At 30.9% G+C, this 22,023-nt stretch overlaps 1 protein-coding gene and 1 long non-coding RNA gene across 3 annotated transcripts; both read right to left on the reverse strand.

Annotated features, from left to right (window-relative positions):
* Positions 1-3,683: 3,683 nt before the first annotated feature.
* LOC128158301 (uncharacterized) lies at positions 3,684-4,294 on the reverse strand. Its single transcript, XR_008239957.1, has 2 exons — positions 4,168-4,294; positions 3,684-3,959 (listed from the first exon to the last, which is right to left on the reverse strand). It is a non-coding gene; the product is annotated as an uncharacterized LOC128158301 (long non-coding RNA).
* A 1,513-nt stretch (positions 4,295-5,807) lies between these two features.
* On the reverse strand, positions 5,808-21,945 carry LOC128158270 (C-type lectin domain family 17, member A-like). Of its 2 annotated transcripts, none has more exons than XR_008239942.1 (4): positions 21,786-21,945; positions 15,116-15,376; positions 14,535-14,714; positions 5,808-6,451 (listed from the first exon to the last, which is right to left on the reverse strand). XR_008239942.1 is itself a non-coding variant. In XM_052821029.1 (4 exons), the coding sequence occupies exons 1-4, from the start codon at positions 20,107-20,109 to the stop codon at positions 6,225-6,227; spliced, it is 723 nt and encodes a 240-aa protein (XP_052676989.1). In that variant the 5' UTR covers positions 20,110-20,318; the 3' UTR covers positions 5,808-6,224. The 2 variants fall into 2 exon arrangements, 1 of the variants encoding a protein (XP_052676989.1); XM_052821029.1 differs by lacking the exon at positions 21,786-21,945 and adding an exon at positions 20,055-20,318.
* Positions 21,946-22,023: the final 78 nt, after the last annotated feature.

The following is a 22,023-nucleotide window of genomic DNA, read 5'->3' on the forward strand; positions in this document are numbered from 1 at the left end:
CAGATTTTTTTTCGAAAGAAATTATAGCTTTGTTGATTCGGATAAATACAAGTTTTGTTTAAATAAGATGTGTTTGCTATACTATTTCTCTATAACTTAACTACCTGCTGTAATGACACATAAAGTTAACAATGTTTGTGTTTTTCTCAAGACACCTACATGTAACTAGACCCCATCGCCACATGAAATAGGTGCAACAATTATAATGTACTAACATTTTTTTCAGAAAAGAGAAAAGTAACCTGGGACAAAAACTCTATAAACTGAATGGTGTTTAAAAATTCTGATTACACGCCAACCATTTCATATTATTATTTCAGTTTTTCAGATTTTGAAAAAAGGTTCAATAATTGTTGGTGGTGTTTATAAGGTAACGTAAAAACGGAAACTTTAAAAAATCTTACTTTTGTAAACAAGAATTTCTGAATTCAATATGAGCTGTATGCCACTTAATTGTCAATTTGCTAATCTATAAATCCTTTAATGTTATCATTTGCTAGTAGTAAAAAAATTAATAAAATTGGAATGGAGAGCAGAGCAGAGCAATGAACTAATGAAAGCATGTTTGTTAAAACTGATAAATAAGTCTTAAATGTGCTGTATACATAAATTTGTTCAAATATAACTTTATATATATATTGTTATCAAGAATCTAAGAAAACTTTGTTAATTCCAATGTAAGTATGGTGTTTTTATGGTCTTTTTATCTACTGAACTATGTCCCAAGATATCATCGATTCACATTTTGATTAAATACTCGATAATCAGTATTTGTTTATACCTAAGGGTTCAAACGATGTCCTTTCAAAATTATAAAAAAATTTTTTAAGAGTTCTCTTCTGAAACGCCCCCTCCAGCTTATCAGGATTGAATATACGGCTAAAATATGTGACGTCTACGGGGATTGTGTATTGCAACAAACCCGGAAGATAACGTTGATAAACTGTGCGAGGTATTCCGAGTGACTTCCGAATATACAAAATCAAAATAACGTCAAAATTTCAATACTCAACATTTTATTGAACGATTGTTAAAAATGTTAATATAATAGGCGAGCAGGAACTATAAATTGAATTTTATGAGGTGATTAAATACGGTTCAGGATATGGTAAAAACTGTCATGATTATAAAGCCTTTTGTTGGATTTGAACAAGTTCTGACCGCATTTAAGGTCTTTCGATTGTCGCATGACGTCATTGGGAGTATGCCGGAATATTTTACCGTTATCGGTTATAATATAAGTGTTATGTGATGTATGGTTTTGCCAATATTTCTTAATTTAACTTGTGTTTTACACATTTTAAGCTATGAAAAGTGAAATGAAACTAATGTTTAACAATTTATAGAGGGTAGTTTGAGTTGAAATCGCTGAATTCAATGAAAAACTGATAAAACCGTACATAGGAAAAGTTGACAGACTACACTTCATTATTTTTCACCTGGCAAGGTAATCATTTCTTTGCAGATTTTGATAGGATATATAATGAGTTACATATCTACCGATTTTCAATGAGTTTGCACCATTATTTCAAAAGTGATTGACGTATTATGTTGCTAAACTGTACTTATTCGTGGTTGAAAAAATGTATCAAAATTCACTCTAAATGTGATGGCTTTCATACTGGCAAGTTTAAATGGCCTTTAAATATTAAAATACATAAAACAAAGGATTGCGAATAATTTGTTTAAAAAATTGCTTTATTATATAGAAATCAGTAAAAAAAAATGTGATGTTTGATTCGAGAGCAGTCGTCGCGATAATTGCGTTGATAGTGTACCTGTATTAGCTCCTACAGCATGAACAAAATATTTGCAACATACCGATATTTAACTTCATTTTGAATGTTTACATATTCATCTTCCAATTTAAACAAACATTTTACGGATTTAACCATAAAAACATCAAGGGTACCTCATAATACACAGAAAATGAGTCCCTAATCCTTAGTTAAATCTAATGTCTACAATAAAATTGTAAATATTCCAAAAGGAAATACTTTAATGTGCTGTGTATACAAGTTTCTTCCGAGACATCAATACTAATAAACATGGTCACATCCCAATACGCTTTAGCTTAAAAACGTTCGCTCTTCACTTTTTGGGTAACTCGTTTATGTCACCTCTTATCTAAAAGATTTGTATCATATATTGATTTTATTTGTAAATTTATATTTTAAAATGCCAAATAAACCATATTAAATAAAACTGTTAAAAGAAAAATATATTTACCGAGTTTAGTAAGGGACTATATTTTGTGGCGGAAGGTTTTCAAGAAGAAAATGAACAGAATTCATAACTTAGTTGTATTAAAGTACTGTTACCTTAGACTCCTAATTTTCAGCGCAATCTAAACTTCCAGAACGTTTGTGTATTACGATATATCCATGTTGTTCTGCAAAACATTTTTGAACAATATTTTGATACTTATATCGATATATTTTGGCATTTTTAGCTTATATTTCATAAAAGTCGAGAAAATATGAACTCCAACTTTGCCTAAAATTAGCTTATTTCATGCCATATCTCATTTTATTTTTTAGATGTGACCCCTACTTTTATTTACTTTTATATGAAACATGAAATGTATGTCTATTTGTATGCAACATTTTGGAAAGTTGGCATAACTATAATTTTTCATTTGCGTTATAAATTGATTACTCCAAAAGTTTGTCACAATCTCTAAATTTGCTGTTATATTCATCATGTACTGGTATTTGAAGCCATCAGTAAAGCAAGGTTTATTCATCTTTGACTTAGATATAATTACTTTTATATTTACTATATATGTTCAACTTCATACTCTTTTGAAATCATAGCTAAATAATAGTTCAAACTATAAATATTTGTTTGATTTCTTCAAATATCAATTTCCATACCAAATTTAAGCAATAATTTCAGAAAAATTATCATTTTTGTTTGGGACCCCATATCTCAAAAACAAAAATAATGGAAAATGGCATGAGACATAGGTCACAATAAAATAAATAAACTCGTAGGACCCCATGTTTTTTTTTTCTATAATTGATATTTCTAGTATTTCAGGTGCCAACCTCCTTAAAAGCGTACATGTCAAGTCCAGGAAAGTGCACATTCGTAGTTTACAGATTAATAGCACCCCAAAGAGAAAAACAGTGTTAAGAGAATTAAAATAGTAGTCAAACACGAATGACAATATTAATTCTGCCATATTGTTACTGTTTTTCGTTTTTGTACGAAACATCAAACCCATGAAGGCTTTTCTTTTATCTTAATTCTGTGTATAAAACTGTAGTTATCGATCATGTTGTTTAAGGAATTAAGATATTAGGAAAGCCCGAAGTACTTTGTGATAGATTTGAACACGCTCCGACCAAAAGTATCACCTCAAAATATACAAAGAATGATTTTTTTTTTACTTACATTAATTTTATACTATTTTTAATTTGTACACTTTAAAACAACAATTTAAAACCATTTTTCTTTTCATTTACAGGTTCATCTAACACATGTATTACTACGCGGCGCAGCCAATGCCGTTTTTCGATCATGCTATAGGACATGCCCATTTTGTGACGCACATCTAAGACTTTTATGAATTATTCGGCTATACGTTTGAAAATTGATTCGTAATGTTATTACAGAAAAAGACAGTTGGAAATGTAAATATATAAAGTAAAAAAGACTGAAAAATAACAACAAGTATATAAATGTTATACTAGCACTTCATTTGTCGGTCATGCATTACATAATTCACAGACAGCGTTAGATATATATTACGTGCACCGAATACATGCTGGTTGTATGAATTTCATGACTGCTTCAGAAGGGCTGTTCTTAATAAGAATGGGTTCGGTTCGCCTTTCTATTATAGTTTAATATTCAAGGATCGGCTAGCTCTATCCTCTGGACTCTTTGTAATCGGGGTCTTCTAATGATAGGCTCAATGAAAAACACACTATTTGGCCTAGAATCCTCAAAAACTGAAATTGAAAAATGGATTTTCTATATGTTAAATTTTTGAAGAGGATAATTTCCTACAGATGTCAGATTAAACAACACTTAAATCCCGTGGCTAAAAACTTTAAATTTAAAGCGAATGAATTTTATATTATTTTATTCATTTTTTATCATTGTAATTTTCTATCAATACATGTATTCAATGGATAAAAAAATGATAAAATGAGTTACCTTTCGGTGTAGTTCTTGGTTCTTCTGTATTTTCAACACTTTTATTCGTTGTCAAAGGTTTATTTGTAGTTTGTCCTCTGGACAAGTAGAGTGATGAGAAAATCATCACAACAATAAAATAGTTGAACATCATCAAGACTACTAACAGTCAATGTTTGGTTAACTTAATATATACTCAAACCGTGAGATGTTGTAATCATTATTTTTAGATTTTAATCATGGTTTTACTAATTGATTACCTACGCGTCGAATTACTTGTTGCAACATACTACTAAATAAAGTAGAAAAAAGAAATAAGAAAAAACCTGTCTATTTTCTAAATTCGAGAACAGTTGATTCATGAGATTGTTGACTAATGAAAAGTGCTTTTGCGTCAGCCAAGTGACTTACTGCAATTTATCTTCGTCAGTCGTGTGTTGTTGTTTGCTTAATAGAGGCTTTTTCAATGTGCAAAATTTACTCAACTGAGGAAAGTCTGACGCGAATTTCATTCCGATTTCATGTGATTGATCATGACTAAAACCGAGCATTACGTGTAGTAAACATTGACAATATTAACAATGTTCGTCACGTTAACTAGAATCAATATGTTAAGAAATGGTTGGCACAGAAGTAGACAAAAATAAGATAGTTGTAGTTTTAAGGTGTGTTCCTAATAAAGTGGCATTATCATGAAAATTGCATACATTTTATTGAAAATATGTTGTTATCAATACCAGTTAGGCATAGAATTATTGAATATACCTTGAGTTAATAAAATTACAAGTTTAGAATGTTTTGATCTTTAACTGCTAAACGCTTCACGATGTTGAATTTGTTAACGAATAGTAGTTTGAACATGTGCTTTTTACTTTTTATGATTTAAAAATGTACATTTCAAACCTGCTTTAACATTATATATGAAATTGCAAATATTGAAAGTTAGCTGAAACTTGTGAAAAAAGGGGTGTACATGTAGGGATTTTAGTAAGAAGAGGAAGTATTTAAGACGACTTTAGGTTTTCTAACTTTATGATATATATTAGGACATAAACTAATAATTGAAAAAAAAGATGTAAAATTGCTGAGGAGGGATTCACTTTAACAAGATCAAGAACAGCAAATATTCCTACGTGGACTACATGTATTTAAAAAAGACTAAATACATTGTAATTTGGGGATGCTTTAGCTGTAAAATGTACAGGATTTGATCGAATTTCTTTCAGAAAAAAATTACCGATATATTCATAGAATGTAAATATACCATATATGAATATCAGTAATAATATGCATGCATTCATTTTCAGTATTATCTCTTGCAAATTTATATCATCAAGCTCAATATGAAAGTGAAAGCTTTTTTTTTTCTACTACACTCATGTATTTAGTATTTAGTATACTCATACTTAGTGCTGTTACAAAGTGCAGAAGGCTTTATTTTTCCATGTTATTTTTAATTTCGAAGAAAACGGCCTGGAAACATCTGAATATTTAAGAAGACGGAATTGCTTTAATTATCAATTAACAATTTTTTTTTAAAAATGAAGCTACTTTATTATTCAAAGCTAAAAATGTCAAAAAGGTGCATGTTTTCAATGCAGATGAGTCAAGTTAACATACATGTACATGCATACAGACAGACAAAGATAAAAAAGAACAAATATAGCTATGCACCTGAGCTAAAATTTAAAATTTTATTCACATCACAAGATAAGTAAAACAGATATATTTAAATCATGTCTATTATTCATATATGTACATTGAACTTGTAATTTACTCTTTGTATCTTTATTCAAATACATTGCCTATGTAATCTGATTAGTTAATTAAGCAAATACGTACATGCTGTATAACATCTGAAAATCTCACTGACATTACAAATCGTTATCTTTATTCTTTTTAAACATAATACGCATATCTACGTGACATTGTTTAATAAATGATGAACTTTAAAGTGGACAAACAATGTGTCATTTTATATGCGAATTAAGCCGCTTATCTCAACATCGATGCCCTTTTTCAAAATATATTTTGTTATAACTCTTCCGCTTTCATTTCGCTTTCATTTTTTTTATTCATCATATAAAGAAATACCTTTCACAAACAAACTTCGCTGATAGCCAACAATTTATATCACACAATGTTCCATTTAAGAGACCCAGACAGTTTTCATTCATCCCCCCATTTGGTTCCGTTGGTCTCCAAAATAAAGGTGAAAAAGAAACAGATGATCCATCATGGTACGACCAGTTTCCCTCCCTCCATAAATCATTTCCATCGACATGAATTAACATGAACGATGAATCTGTAAGAAAAATGTAAAAATTACGTTAAAGGGTACCTGCAGCGGTCAATTTTTGATATGATGGAGATCTTTGTGTAAAAACATCATCCTGAAAATTTTACATCGATCGCATAAGTAGTTTTCGAGATATTTGGGGAAAACCCGATTTCACACCTGAACGAGTTTTGAATCAAGGCGATTTGGCGCGAGATGAACTGTGACGTCACGGGGTCAACGCCGCTGCATGAGAAAAAGAAATCTCGTATGAAAACTGTTCGTTTTCTAGCATAGTTTTATCGATATATGAACATTTTTTTCTGTTGTTTTATTTCCTTATCAACCCTGGATGACTAATTATACTGTTGTTTGAGTTTAACCCGTATTTTATCGAACAAAAATGCCGAATTCGGACAATTGTTTGCTTCATGAATTTCGTCAAATGTGTAACACATTTTACATATATATGCACACCATATGTAGCAAAATGACAATTAATCAAAGCATTATTGTTATAAGAAACATATTTTGTTAATATTGTCATTCTTTTGATTGATTTCTCATTGACATTATTAACTGATTAATAATATTGATAATACATAATGATATTTCGTAAAAGGTAACTCGGGGTCTATTTCTCGTATAAGGCAAAAAATTACAAATGATGTCGCCCGATTATTCAATAATATTGACATCGGACCAATAACAATCAAAATAGTATGCATTCTTTAACAAACAAACACGGGATTATAAACGGATCAAGGCGAAAGTCCAAGATGGCTGCATGATTAAGTCTGTCTCGTATTCTTTTAAAAATACGATAATGGAATTTAATTTAACATTTATTTACATCCTTTATCAAAATGTTCCAGTTTATTTAGATTTCATAATGATTCGTTGTCAGTATTACAATTTAAGCTATACGGAGTTATAAAGCGTTTAATTGCTGACCGCTCGAAAGAAAGTTGCACTTTATTAAATAAGAAATTATAAATCCGAAATAATTACTTATTCACATAAAAAAGGTTTCAATTGCTGAATTGTAAATTTGGTCATTATTTAAGTGATTAGATAAGTAACAATAAAGGCATTTACTGCGAACATTAGTTGTACTATCTAATAGATTCATGCATGATTCTTTAATCACTGATTGACGGACTATACACATGTTTTAGCTGACGAATGCTTGAATTTACACAGTCTAATTTATTTTTCTGCTTTATCTTTTAACAATTGAGTATCTAATTATACACAAATCAATTTACCAGTCTAGAGGTGTGAAACCCTCTCTTTGTTCACCAGACTCGTGCACCTTGTGTATACATACCCCAGATACACCTGTGTCTGGAGCAGTGGCTTTGTTAGTTTACCTGTTTACCTGTGTCATTATCTCGGATCACTCGTGTGTGAAAGGATATTATGTAATCAAAAAATGAATATTGAACATAAATTTGCCCATGTAAGCGTTTTAAGATATCGTATTCATCGGTAAAAAGGGAACGAGAATAACAAATTTTAAAATCCTTCAAAAAGAAATCTGATTGTAATAAAATAATAACGGATACAAATTTCTAGATCTACAATACTTAAAATAACAAGATACTTCAAAACATCAGACTTATATCAATCATTTTGGCTGAAAAATCGAATTTAATTTGTAAAGCTTTGTAAGGAAATTTCCCTCGTATTGACCTCGTGACGTCACTTCCGCTGAAGCCTCGTTTTCGCCTAATTCTGTTTTCTGTTGATTAGATTTCCCAAAGCAGGTAAACATAGCCACTTTGAAGAGGCGTAACTCAGTTATTTTTGCACCGATTTCGATGCGGTTTTTTGCATTTAATTTTGGTAAATAAACTCTTTAACATATGTTTCACATCGGCTGGGCTGCAGGTACCCTTTAAAGCTCGATTTGTAAAACAAGAAAGTGCACATTTAAGAAATTGATAAGAATTACACGCTATTTAGTGATATGTATTCGCAGCTTTATTCATTTTTTTTTACTAGACTTTGACCCGTGCGTGCACGGGTTGACATTGCATATCGGACATTTACGAATACAACGAATGTAACTACACATCGACACACCTTATTAATGACATTTGCATAACAAAGCTATTAGCGTACAATAATGCTATTAATTTCACTACACTTTCCTTAGTTTGAATAATCTAACTGTGTCTCGGGAAAGGCCCTCACCACAGTTAGAATAGCTCCCTTATAGCAGTAATGTAGTAGAAAAATGCAGAATCGCTCCGGAACGATTTTAGAGAAAGTTAAATGAAATTGCCTTGAAAATAACAGTCAAATTCATCATAACAAACCTTTTTGAGACTGCAAATATCTATCAACTAAAAATTTTAATCCATAGAATGGAAGAATTCAACACCTTTTCACCAACGTACACGTATTTTCTTTGTAAAACTGGGTCCGTAGAACATTATTCATTTTTACAATAAAATTTATTCTATCTTCACTATCCCAACAAATATAATGCAACTTTTTTGCATGAACGAGGGTTGTCCCGAAATAGCGTAGATAAGTGGCGTTATTCAGTTCAGTTAATCGAAGACAAAGGAAGATGAAATTTGTGCCACAAAGGGTTCAAGAAATTTGCATTCAAATAATGTTTTAAAATCGAATATTGTTTGAGATTAAATTAGTGAAATGAAAGCATGTTAGATCAGAAATTCGACATGCGGCGCAATGTCAAAAACAAAAAGTTAAAATCAACATAATGAATTGAAAAATGGGCGGAAAAGTACTTTTCGAATGAAAAAATTCAAATAAAACATACACCGATATTTGATAATAATTCTATTATTTACTCAGAAAATGTTTTGGCTATAACAAAACTTTTAAATATTTTATAGCGCGTTTTGTGACAAGTTGAAAAGTTAAAGGGACTTGGACACGATTTGAGATCAAAAATTTTATTTTTATATTTTATGTATAAACTGGTTGACTGGTGCATTTTAAATGATTGACCAAAATATTGAATGTTAAAGTCAAATTACTAGCGAGATACAGAGGTAAGAATTGATTGTTATGTAAACAAAGCTCGAGTCTTATAGTTGTTTACAAAAAATGTAATGTAGAGAATTACCATTCTTGGACAAAATGACGTGTAAAAAAAAATTTAAACTAATTCAGTATCTTCATAAATACTATTATCAACAAAAGAAAGATACATTTGATTGAAACTTACACCAATACAACACATATGTAAAAATGGCAATATTTGAGCTTTGTTTACAAAACAAAGAATTATGAACTCTGTATCTTGCTTATAACTTGATATTTGACTTTCAAATTTTGACACAGGATTATAAACTTCTATATTTATCAGTATAAACATTGAAAATAGAAAAATAAAATTTGAAAATTTGAAGTCAAATCGTGTCCAAGTCCCTTTAAGTGGTAATAAAATGAAGTTTTCAGCGTTTAAGGCGGCGCAGCAGTAACTGATACAATTTTGTAAAGATCATGAAATAAATCCTAAGCGGCTTTGGAATTCAATGAAATTAACAAAATCGATGAGAAATGCGTTTTGTAAATAAGTAGTTAAACAACATTGAGAATATTTGAACAAGTATGATGACAATAAGTGGAAAAAAGAAACCCCGAACGATAGCAATGGACGTCAAAATGTTGAACGACACATTTCGGTAAGACGGACGTTAGACAACAAGTAATACAGGGCAAGTTTGGAGCCGACAGATCGTTTGTACAATAATGCTATTAATTTCACTACACTTTCCTTAGTTTGAATAATCTAACTGTGTCTCGGGAAAGGCCCTCACCACAGTTAGAATAGCTCCCTTATAGCAGTAATGTAGTAGAAAAATGCAGAATCGCTCCGGAACGATTTTAGAGAAAGTTAAATGAAATTGCCTTGAAAATAACAGTCAAATTCATCATAACAAACCTTTTTGAGACTGCAAATATCTATCAACTAAAAATTTTAATCCATAGAATGGAAGAATTCAACACCTTTTCACCAACGTACACGTATTTTCTTTGTAAAACTGGGTCCGTAGAACATTATTCATTTTTACAATAAAATTTATTCTATCTTCACTATCCCAACAAATATAATGCAACTTTTTTGCATGAACGAGGGTTGTCCCGAAATAGCGTAGATAAGTGGCGTTATTCAGTTCAGTTAATCGAAGACAAAGGAAGATGAAATTTGTGCCACAAAGGGTTCAAGAAATTTGCATTCAAATAATGTTTTAAAATCGAATATTGTTTGAGATTAAATTAGTGAAATGAAAGCATGTTAGATCAGAAATTCGACATGCGGCGCAATGTCAAAAACAAAAAGTTAAAATCAACATAATGAATTGAAAAATGGGCGGAAAAGTACTTTTCGAATGAAAAAATTCAAATAAAACATACACCGATATTTGATAATAATTCTATTATTTACTCAGAAAATGTTTTGGCTATAACAAAACTTTTAAATATTTTATAGCGCGTTTTGTGACAAGTTGAAAAGTTAAAGGGACTTGGACACGATTTGAGATCAAAAATTTTATTTTTATATTTTATGTATAAACTGGTTGACTGGTGCATTTTAAATGATTGACCAAAATATTGAATGTTAAAGTCAAATTACTAGCGAGATACAGAGGTAAGAATTGATTGTTATGTAAACAAAGCTCGAGTCTTATAGTTGTTTACAAAAAATGTAATGTAGAGAATTACCATTCTTGGACAAAATGACGTGTAAAAAAAAATTTAAACTAATTCAGTATCTTCATAAATACTATTATCAACAAAAGAAAGATACATTTGATTGAAACTTACACCAATACAACACATATGTAAAAATGGCAATATTTGAGCTTTGTTTACAAAACAAAGAATTATGAACTCTGTATCTTGCTTATAACTTGATATTTGACTTTCAAATTTTGACACAGGATTATAAACTTCTATATTTATCAGTATAAACATTGAAAATAGAAAAATAAAATTTGAAAATTTGAAGTCAAATCGTGTCCAAGTCCCTTTAAGTGGTAATAAAATGAAGTTTTCAGCGTTTAAGGCGGCGCAGCAGTAACTGATACAATTTTGTAAAGATCATGAAATAAATCCTAAGCGGCTTTGGAATTCAATGAAATTAACAAAATCGATGAGAAATGCGTTTTGTAAATAAGTAGTTAAACAACATTGAGAATATTTGAACAAGTATGATGACAATAAGTGGAAAAAAGAAACCCCGAACGATAGCAATGGACGTCAAAATGTTGAACGACACATTTCGGTAAGACGGACGTTAGACAACAAGTAATACAGGGCAAGTTTGGAGCCGACAGATCGTTTGTACAATAATGCTATTAATTTCACTACACTTTCCTTAGTTTGAATAATCTAACTGTGTCTCGGGAAAGGCCCTCACCACAGTTAGAATAGCTCCCTTATAGCAGTAATGTAGTAGAAAAATGCAGAATCGCTCCGGAACGATTTTAGAGAAAGTTAAATGAAATTGCCTTGAAAATAACAGTCAAATTCATCATAACAAACCTTTTTGAGACTGCAAATATCTATCAACTAAAAATTTTAATCCATAGAATGGAAGAATTCAACACCTTTTCACCAACGTACACGTATTTTCTTTGTAAAACTGGGTCCGTAGAACATTATTCATTTTTACAATAAAATTTATTCTATCTTCACTATCCCAACAAATATAATGCAACTTTTTTGCATGAACGAGGGTTGTCCCGAAATAGCGTAGATAAGTGGCGTTATTCAGTTCAGTTAATCGAAGACAAAGGAAGATGAAATTTGTGCCACAAAGGGTTCAAGAAATTTGCATTCAAATAATGTTTTAAAATCGAATATTGTTTGAGATTAAATTAGTGAAATGAAAGCATGTTAGATCAGAAATTCGACATGCGGCGCAATGTCAAAAACAAAAAGTTAAAATCAACATAATGAATTGAAAAATGGGCGGAAAAGTACTTTTCGAATGAAAAAATTCAAATAAAACATACACCGATATTTGATAATAATTCTATTATTTACTCAGAAAATGTTTTGGCTATAACAAAACTTTTAAATATTTTATAGCGCGTTTTGTGACAAGTTGAAAAGTTAAAGGGACTTGGACACGATTTGAGATCAAAAATTTTATTTTTATATTTTATGTATAAACTGGTTGACTGGTGCATTTTAAATGATTGACCAAAATATTGAATGTTAAAGTCAAATTACTAGCGAGATACAGAGGTAAGAATTGATTGTTATGTAAACAAAGCTCGAGTCTTATAGTTGTTTACAAAAAATGTAATGTAGAGAATTACCATTCTTGGACAAAATGACGTGTAAAAAAAAATTTAAACTAATTCAGTATCTTCATAAATACTATTATCAACAAAAGAAAGATACATTTGATTGAAACTTACACCAATACAACACATATGTAAAAATGGCAATATTTGAGCTTTGTTTACAAAACAAAGAATTATGAACTCTGTATCTTGCTTATAACTTGATATTTGACTTTCAAATTTTGACACAGGATTATAAACTTCTATATTTATCAGTATAAACATTGAAAATAGAAAAATAAAATTTGAAAATTTGAAGTCAAATCGTGTCCAAGTCCCTTTAAGTGGTAATAAAATGAAGTTTTCAGCGTTTAAGGCGGCGCAGCAGTAACTGATACAATTTTGTAAAGATCATGAAATAAATCCTAAGCGGCTTTGGAATTCAATGAAATTAACAAAATCGATGAGAAATGCGTTTTGTAAATAAGTAGTTAAACAACATTGAGAATATTTGAACAAGTATGATGACAATAAGTGGAAAAAAGAAACCCCGAACGATAGCAATGGACGTCAAAATGTTGAACGACACATTTCGGTAAGACGGACGTTAGACAACAAGTAATACAGGGCAAGTTTGGAGCCGACAGATCGTTTGTACTTAGAAAATATTTAAAAACAAAACAAAACTAGAAATATATATTGAATGTGCACGCAGAGTACATGTTCAAAGATAGTATTTTTTCTAAGACATTTTCGGAAATACTAGTAAAACGTTAATGTTATCGTGAACGATGTGGAGGGTTTAGCAACAACGTAAAACTGGAAATTTTTGACGTCGCACATTGCGCCGCCTGACAAAACTTGTTGTTACTAATTATTCATTTTCTCGAGAAATAAATAAAGTACAGATTTGAACTTTTCAGCATTGTTTGTCAAAGGGTCATTGAAGAAAATATAGAAGTCTAATGAAATTCCAGTTAACAGATTATAAATTATGTGTCCTGTCTACATTATTTTGGGACAACCCTCGTAAATATTTTTTGTCATCACGAAGACAAAAGTAAGTACTTAGTTGAAATGTATATTTGTTATTTTATACTTTCTCTCATCAAGAAATCATTAATATATATGAACAGAATATATAGCAAAAGTCCAATAACATTTTACCCGTATTTGCTTTTATTTATCATTTCTGAGTTAATTCATGCAGATGTGATATTGTGGAAACATAAACTAAAAACCCCGTTAGCGTGAATGTATTGCGCAAGTGCAAGATTGTAAAATCCAAAAAAATCCAGCCGATTTCCGGGATTTTTTGAGGAATTTTCGTTGATTATCAATTAGTGAAGCTTAACTGAAAAAAATAAAAACAAATTGGTAATCTTCAAGTACCAATGATGTTTAAAATATATAAAACAAAAGACAGCATTCTTCCGATTTCTCAGTATTAAAGACCAACAATTCGAGTCTATTATTTTGATATAGTAGTAAAGATTGACTTTTTGCTTGAAAACAAGGCCGTTTTAATTGAAGTTGTTTTCTGTTATTAAACAGGAAAAATTGTTATGTTCATGGCTTTTTCTTCATATTGACTTGAATTTAAAAAGAAATTTTTTTTAGCTGGAATAAAGGTAAGATAAGTAGTTTGTAACTAAAATATACCCACCCCCTTGTGTTAAAAAAAAAACTTCGCAAACTAAAAAGATATTCACATGTTTTATCCATTAAAAAAAAGTTGATTATTGAAATATCTTGACAAGTAACATAAATTAAAGATTTCATGCATTTCATATAAATACGAGTATCAATATTCTAAATTATCACTATACCTTTATCAAAAGTAATATTAAGAACTTCCTCCATCATATCCAGTGAAGTGATACTGAAGAGGTTCCCACCCTCCGAAACACAAGTGTTGTTGGCATCCATCCACGAGAGAGGTACGTGATGATGTTTCAGACATTTTTTGGTAGAGTTTAAACTGACATAGCCAAAATCTTCGCATGTAACTAAGTAAATTAATAAAGACAAAATAAAAGTTTTCATTAAACTTATGTCTAATATATAATAGAATTATATTCTGTTTTCTCTTAACAGCAATTTAAAAGCAAAAACACAAATTTTGATTTGCTTATTTTATTGCTTAGACGATTTGAAGACTGAACATAAATAAAATATATAAATAAAATGCCAAAAAGATCAAAGAATGTACATGTATGTACATAATAACGAATGTATTAACTTTATCGGCAATGAAGATTACCAATTGTATATATATATATATATATATATATATATATATATATATATATATATATATATATATATATATATATATATATATATGGACAAAAATACTGATCAACTTATGTTCGCAAACTAAGACTTAATGTAAATAATATATAGTAACCCTGCTTTGTATAAGCTGTTATTGTCCCAGATGATGTTTTAGAGCGGATGTCCACACCCAAACCGAACAGCTGACAAGTTCCTGACGATTCATGGTCGATAAATGAAATGCAGACTTGATTCTCTAGGCATCTATAAGCACAATGGTTCTCTGATAAGCTTGCTGTCTCCAAGTGAAGATGATTTTGCAATGATGACAACTGGGAACCATTTATGAAGGCTTTATGAAACCAAATCGATCGTTCGAAGCCAAGGAAACCGACTGTAGAATAAAACCAAGCAACCGATTTAAATGAAAGTCTGACATAAACATAAATCTAGAGGGAGGAAGACAATTTTAATGAAGACATTTTAAAAACGGGGACTTTTGGCCGCATCTGTCACCTGTGCAACAATAGCAATAATAAAATCAGCTTTATGGAGTTATATATAAAATAAATGGACAATGTAGAAAAAAATCCTGCTTAAAGGCCGGATCTGACCTAATTGAATATCCACACGGACGTCAATTAAGCATATTTGGGAGAAGGCCACCCCCCCCCCCCAACTGATAAGATTACAGAGTGAAGCTATAAATAGATACCTGCATAGCACAGACACGTGTTGAAATAAAAGACAGCAGCACATGGTTTCACTATTTATTTTTCCCACTTTGAGTATACTTGTTTTATATAGCGCATCCATATATTATTTCTAAAGTTAAATGTTTTCTTTTTATAGTTTTTTTTGCCCTTTAAGCGTCTAGGGGCTTTCGGATCAGCCTTGAATGATACTGAAGTATGTTCTCTATTCACATGTTCATTCCAATGCAGAGTTCCAAGGAAAGCACGCACTTTATACTGTTCACTTCCAAATGCTATTCTTTTGTCTTGACAGACATTCAAAGTGTTATTAAAACTTTCCACAAAGTATGTATCTCTCCCTAAATTGAAATGATCTGGATATTTATAAAGTGTGGAATTTACAATAACACTTTTGAGTAATTTAATTGCCACAGGATTTTCAAGTACAACTTTTGATGGTTCAAAATTTGGATCTTGTTTACATCTTGAGCTAAGGTGGCATCGCTTGTGGTCATTTTGGTAATGGTCAACTATGTTGTCCAACAAAGTTCTCAAAGTAGTAGAATTGCCCTCACAATGCTTGGCTGCCCAGTAAAAATGTGTCGCAATAGGTTCCACTTTATCGACAAGTTCTTCGGACCAGGTTTTTCCTTCCTTGTATCTTGGTCCACTTGAATTATTAGTCAAGGCCTTTTTGATACTTTTGATGCCATGCCATAGATCAATTTGATTACATGTAAAGCCATTTTCCCGTTTTCTTACATATTTATTAATGGTCATGTTCCTGTCGTGGGTATGCACGTTCACAGAAATGTCCCTGTTGTCAAAATCTTCATAAATTTTTCGTGTTCCAATTGTCTCATGCCTTTGAGAAACAGGATCCTCTGCCTTTGTTACATGAGCACAATTAAGAACTTTATGCGATCGCTCCCCAATTGCAACGACACTGGTGTCTTGAGCATTTTTTCGCCATCCATGCCGTGCATCAGTAATTATGTCTATTCCATCCAAGTTTTCATATAATCCAACTTCTTCAAGAATGGCAGTGTTGCACGAATCTTCATATTCTTCTTGTACAATTGGTTTATACATTTTAAAAAATGCGTCCCTTTTTTCAACGGAGAGAACACCAAGTCCTGCTGCATTACGGAATCTCGAATAATGAGAAGGTAACATTCCACTGCATAGAAATGCATGGTTGATTCTTTCATTAACAAGATACTTCCCATTTGGTAGGTATGGAGATGATGCCCAAATGTAGGAGTGTTTTCCTCTAATGCCCCGGGTACAAACTAATTTCAATGAACTCACATGACTTCTCTTTGTGACTTTTTTTTAACTTCAAGAGTCCCTTTACAGTACTTCCCGTGGGATGCTGAAACATCGATCAGTTTTCTTACAGCTTGCAATGATGTAACAAAAAAATCCTGCTTCACTTGACTCTTATTTACTTTAGTGTAAGTTGCAGGTGATTTAAAATCATCATCATTCGTTTTTAGAGATTGTCTCCAGGTATCCAGCAATGATTCCATGATGTCCGTGTTATTAACTGGTCTCCCTAACTTGCTGACCAAAACTTCCCTCACATTTTGAAGATTTTGCATAATTTCCTGCTTTTTTCCCTCGGTAATCGGCATCTCAAACTTGAAATTACCTGGCCGTTTTCTCTTAGTTTCTGACATTTTCTTGAAGTCTTCTAATATCTTTACAATGGTTACTTGCTATGTTGTGAAATGTAATATTGCTTGCACTTTTATGTTTCATAATACGGACTGGATCATTTTTTCATGTGGTGTAACAGGATACATATTTTTATTTCCATAGGTATATTTATAAGTAAAATATGATTCAAAGTTTACTCTTTATGATCAAGTGATTTCATTATTACAGAGCTAAGTGTATAGACCATAGGGTTTATATATATATTTTGAATAAAACAATCATCAAAAATCTCAATTTAACCTTTTGTAGAAATAAAATGGAATGGACCAGATACAATGAATCATGTGAAGTTGAAATATTTTCACAGCGGGGAAGCACTCCCTGCATCCCGCCAAATGTCAATAAATCTATTTATCAGCCCATCTCCCGGGGTGGGCCCTCAGTGGGGATCAAAATATTTGTGGATGCGGGGGAAATATGGTGATAGTTATTATGTTGTAATAGATTTCCATGTAAATATTTACTAACAACTTTGATGGATAGAAAATAAGAATTTAATGCTTATAAAAATGGCCACATACATGATGCCATGGTAGAGAAATCTCCTTTGGTACCCCATGCCCTAAAACTTTCCCTCCAATTCTGGCCATCATTCTTGTAACAAAATGGAGGAAAATGAGGACACAAGTATAATTACTTTGAGGGTGAACTCTGATCAAAGGGAATCAATAATTCAATTCATCAATTTTAATGAATGGGAGTTAGAAGAAATGATATGTGAAGAAAATACAACTGGGAATGAGGACATCAGTGCTGACGACTTTGAGAGGACATTCTGTATCCCACAAAGTCAAAACTGTGATGAATGTGACCATTGTTTTTGCAAACCCTGCATAACAGACGGGAGAAACAGACAAATGTGGTGGCCTTCTGAACCAGCATTACCTGACAGAAGAAATACCTTGTTCCGAAAGGAAAAGTATAAGTTTTTCTGGACGGTGCTTTTCAATAGAGGAGTATTTTTTGATGAAAGATATAGAGAGAGAAAACTAAATGTTCTTCAATTCGACCCTCGGTTTACCAATGTTGCAAGCCATCGTAGGGACATTCTACCAGAATGTGTTGTCAACTTGGTGCGAGTTTGGTTTCCCAACCCCCAAAAATATCCAATACATGGGACACCGTTGGCAGTGACTGTGTTTTTTTAAAATTAAAAACAATATAATTATACACATTTTTTTTAATTTAATCAGAAAATTTTGTTCAAAATTTCTTATTATTGGAATTTGTTTTTGTGAAAATTACATCTGCATTGGACTCTTATCTGGTCACTGAAAGGTTCGTGTAAACTGTACTAAGAGCAGCGGTCAGGAGATAACAGCCGGACTCAGCAGGATGCACATTCACGCTTACATGCAGTGTATGTGTTCTTTATTTATCAAATAAATGGATTAATTGGACTTAACTCTTTCTCTCTTTGCTGAGGTAGGATGATTAAGACATAATCTTATTAACAACCATTTTGAATGCGTCTGTGGAGATTAGAACTTCCGGTGTAATGTAAACAAACCTCTGCTGTCAATCAAAATGGGCAAATTTGAAAATCAGTGTCACTTCAGAATTTTAATTGAATAATTCTCCCTTATTACATATATTTGAAGTAAATTATATGTATTTTCAAATGCAGAACACATAACTTTATATACACAACAACTACCTTAAAGTGGTAATTGGTGATATTTGTATAAATTTGAAAAAATATCCCCTGAAGTGAAGAGTGGCAAGAAAATTGATATTTCCTTCATTTCCCCGATTGGCTGCTATTTATACCCCAGAACCGGCCTTCAACAAGATTTTCAATTTTATTATATAGATATTCTTATGTTAAACACTAAACTTATTTTGTAACAGGATAATTTTATATGATTAACATATATTAAGCATATTTCTCAAAAAATATTTTAAACATATAAAAACCTGGCCCAAGAGTTGTCTAGGAAAAACAGTCTAATAATTGAAAATGAACAATAAAGCAATATCCATGGATGCTTCCAGAAAAGTTACAGCTTTTCTTTCCTACAAGTTTATGAGAAGGTTTTATAAAAAAATATATATACTTTGTAAGAAATAACCGCCCTCCCGAATTGTGCCCCTTTCTTCCGGGGATAATGAATTGAACAAACTTGAATCTACTCAAAAAGTTACAAATTCTTACCAACTGGTTTTGGAGGAGAAGATTTTATAAATGAAATTCTATAAATATTCCTTTGTAAAAATTTGACCAACATAATTTTCTAACCCTTATTCTGGATATCATTATTTTAAAAAAAAATTGAATTACCCATGGATGCTTTAACATAGATTTTAGCTTTTTTGAACGAGTGGTTTATGAGATGTTGACATAAACCAACACATATTAATAATTCTTCACTATCTTCCTTTGAAAAAAAGCGTGGCCCTTTATTTTAACAATTTTTTAAATCCCTTCACACAATTAAAGCTTAATGACAAGTTCAATTGAATTAAGGCTAACGGGTAGATGGACACCGGACAAAAAGTGACCAGAAAGGCTCACTTGTGCTTTCAACTTGAGATTTTACCTTTGATAAGCTTAAAATCAATTGATTAGTATAAAGTATGTAGAATTCCTATTAAATCGTTTTAAGAAAGAAAGAGAGTGAAAAAAAAACTAATCATTTTGTCTCAAATACTTACCGATTGTACCGAGAAAATAGATAAAAAATGTTGCTAATCCAAAAATCTTTGACATTGTGAAAATCTGTTTCAAAGGTACCCTAAAGGTGTATCTTCCTTTTTAAGTTACCCAGATAAATCTGATCCCGAATTCAATAAAATTCCAATGAAGACTGAAAGATTTTTAAGAATCTAAAAAAATTTTGTCGCATGAGGATAAGTATTGGTTTTCGGTATTTTATCTAGGCACTGATCAAAATCCAAGTGAAAGGTTTTCACTAAACATTGTTAATATACACAGAAAAAAAATGTTTGCATAATTTTACAGCAAAAAAATAAACAAGCAACATCAATACCAAATGGAAATATGTTAACTTTCAATTAACGAAATTCCTTGTTGGTGAAAATTATCGTAAAACTTAATTAATATCCATCAAATTTTAATTAGACGAATTTAAACATAACCATTTATTGTACTTTAATACTATAGAACATTAATTAAAGATTGCAGAATGTTAACAATGTCTGAGGAATTTCAACTATTGAATATCGATAGCATATTAATAGGAATTCTTTAAATATGGAAACAGTTGTGTGATGTTGTTTGTTTTCTTTCCACGATGAATATCAGCTACCAATTAAAATTTCTCAATGAAGAAACAATTCAAACACAGCTGCGGTTGAGGGAGCATTTCCCACTGCTTTTCTGGTTTTAGTGTAGGGACAATTATTGTACTTGAATTTACAACAATATCTTGTTATTAACTTGTGATCATGAACGTGAGGAAAAGTATGCTTAAAAAGCTTTTCATATACAATATTGAGATCAGATCTGCTTAAAATTTTATATCTGCTATTTTGGACCATTAAAATAATGAAATATTGATTTGTGTAGAAATTTTAACATTTTCCTTTCCTTAATCTTTATTTTGATGAAAGTGTAACGTTATCTTTAAAATATTAAGATAATAAGCCACGAACATCCAGTTCTCTAAAACCAAACCTAACTTGTTTTAATCGAGTACGGTACATCAAACATGTATGTTTACACGAAAAAAAAACCCCAAAGTCCTGGGTGTTGGCAAGCAAATCGCTAATGTTACTATAAATTGCAAAAGAAAACAGTAAAAAAAGCAAAATAAAATCACCCAAGAGCCTCAAAGTAAAGGCTTAGAGAGACATCTTTTTGTCAAATTATCAGCGCTAAAATATACATATAGTGTATATGTTCAACCAGAGTGGGTCATATCATGTATTTTAAAGATACTGTTTAGATATGTTCTCGATATTAGAATTGTCAAATGTAACTTATTTTAGCAAAAATATAGGGTCATTGTCAACTGAACTCTAAAACATTGTGTTTTATCAAGTCTTAATTAACGTAAAATTATGAACTCATATTTTTTGTTTGTTCTTCTTTTTTGTTTTTAAGTTTTTTTTTATATATTTTTGTTGATATTGCCTATATTTATATGTGCCAAAAATTATATAAAGTTTAGGTTTTTTTTAATCATCTTTGAATAGAAAGAGTTGCTTACATTTTTTTGGAATAAATGATTATATTTATGGAAGTTTGTTTAAGGATAGAGGAAAACTATATAATCTTATAAGAATTGGAAGACATCAATTTTATTTACACTCTCTATGTACATGTATTTTAGAACTGACAACTCATATATAGTGTTTTGAAACTTTTTCTTCTAAGATTGTTTTCAAGTTCACCAAAGTTTACATTGTAGAACTATCACATACCGTATGTAAATCGTATATTTTATGCTAAAACGTATTTTCAACTCCAGTTGTGCTTCTGTTGTAAAACGTTGTAGGCATTAACGTTAAGATCCCTATGTAGTGAAAATTCTAATAATCCAGGAATGTAAGCAAACTTAGAATATTTTTTTCAATTACTCCACCTAGAAAATAATCAAATGCTATTTAAGCTGGATAACATGCAGGAAGAATTCAAAGTGAAAAACGTTACTACAGTAAA

Source organism: Crassostrea angulata, chromosome 8 (assembly GCF_025612915.1).
Source record: "Crassostrea angulata isolate pt1a10 chromosome 8, ASM2561291v2, whole genome shotgun sequence".
In the NCBI taxonomy this organism is placed as follows: domain Eukaryota; kingdom Metazoa; phylum Mollusca; class Bivalvia; order Ostreida; family Ostreidae; genus Magallana; species Magallana angulata.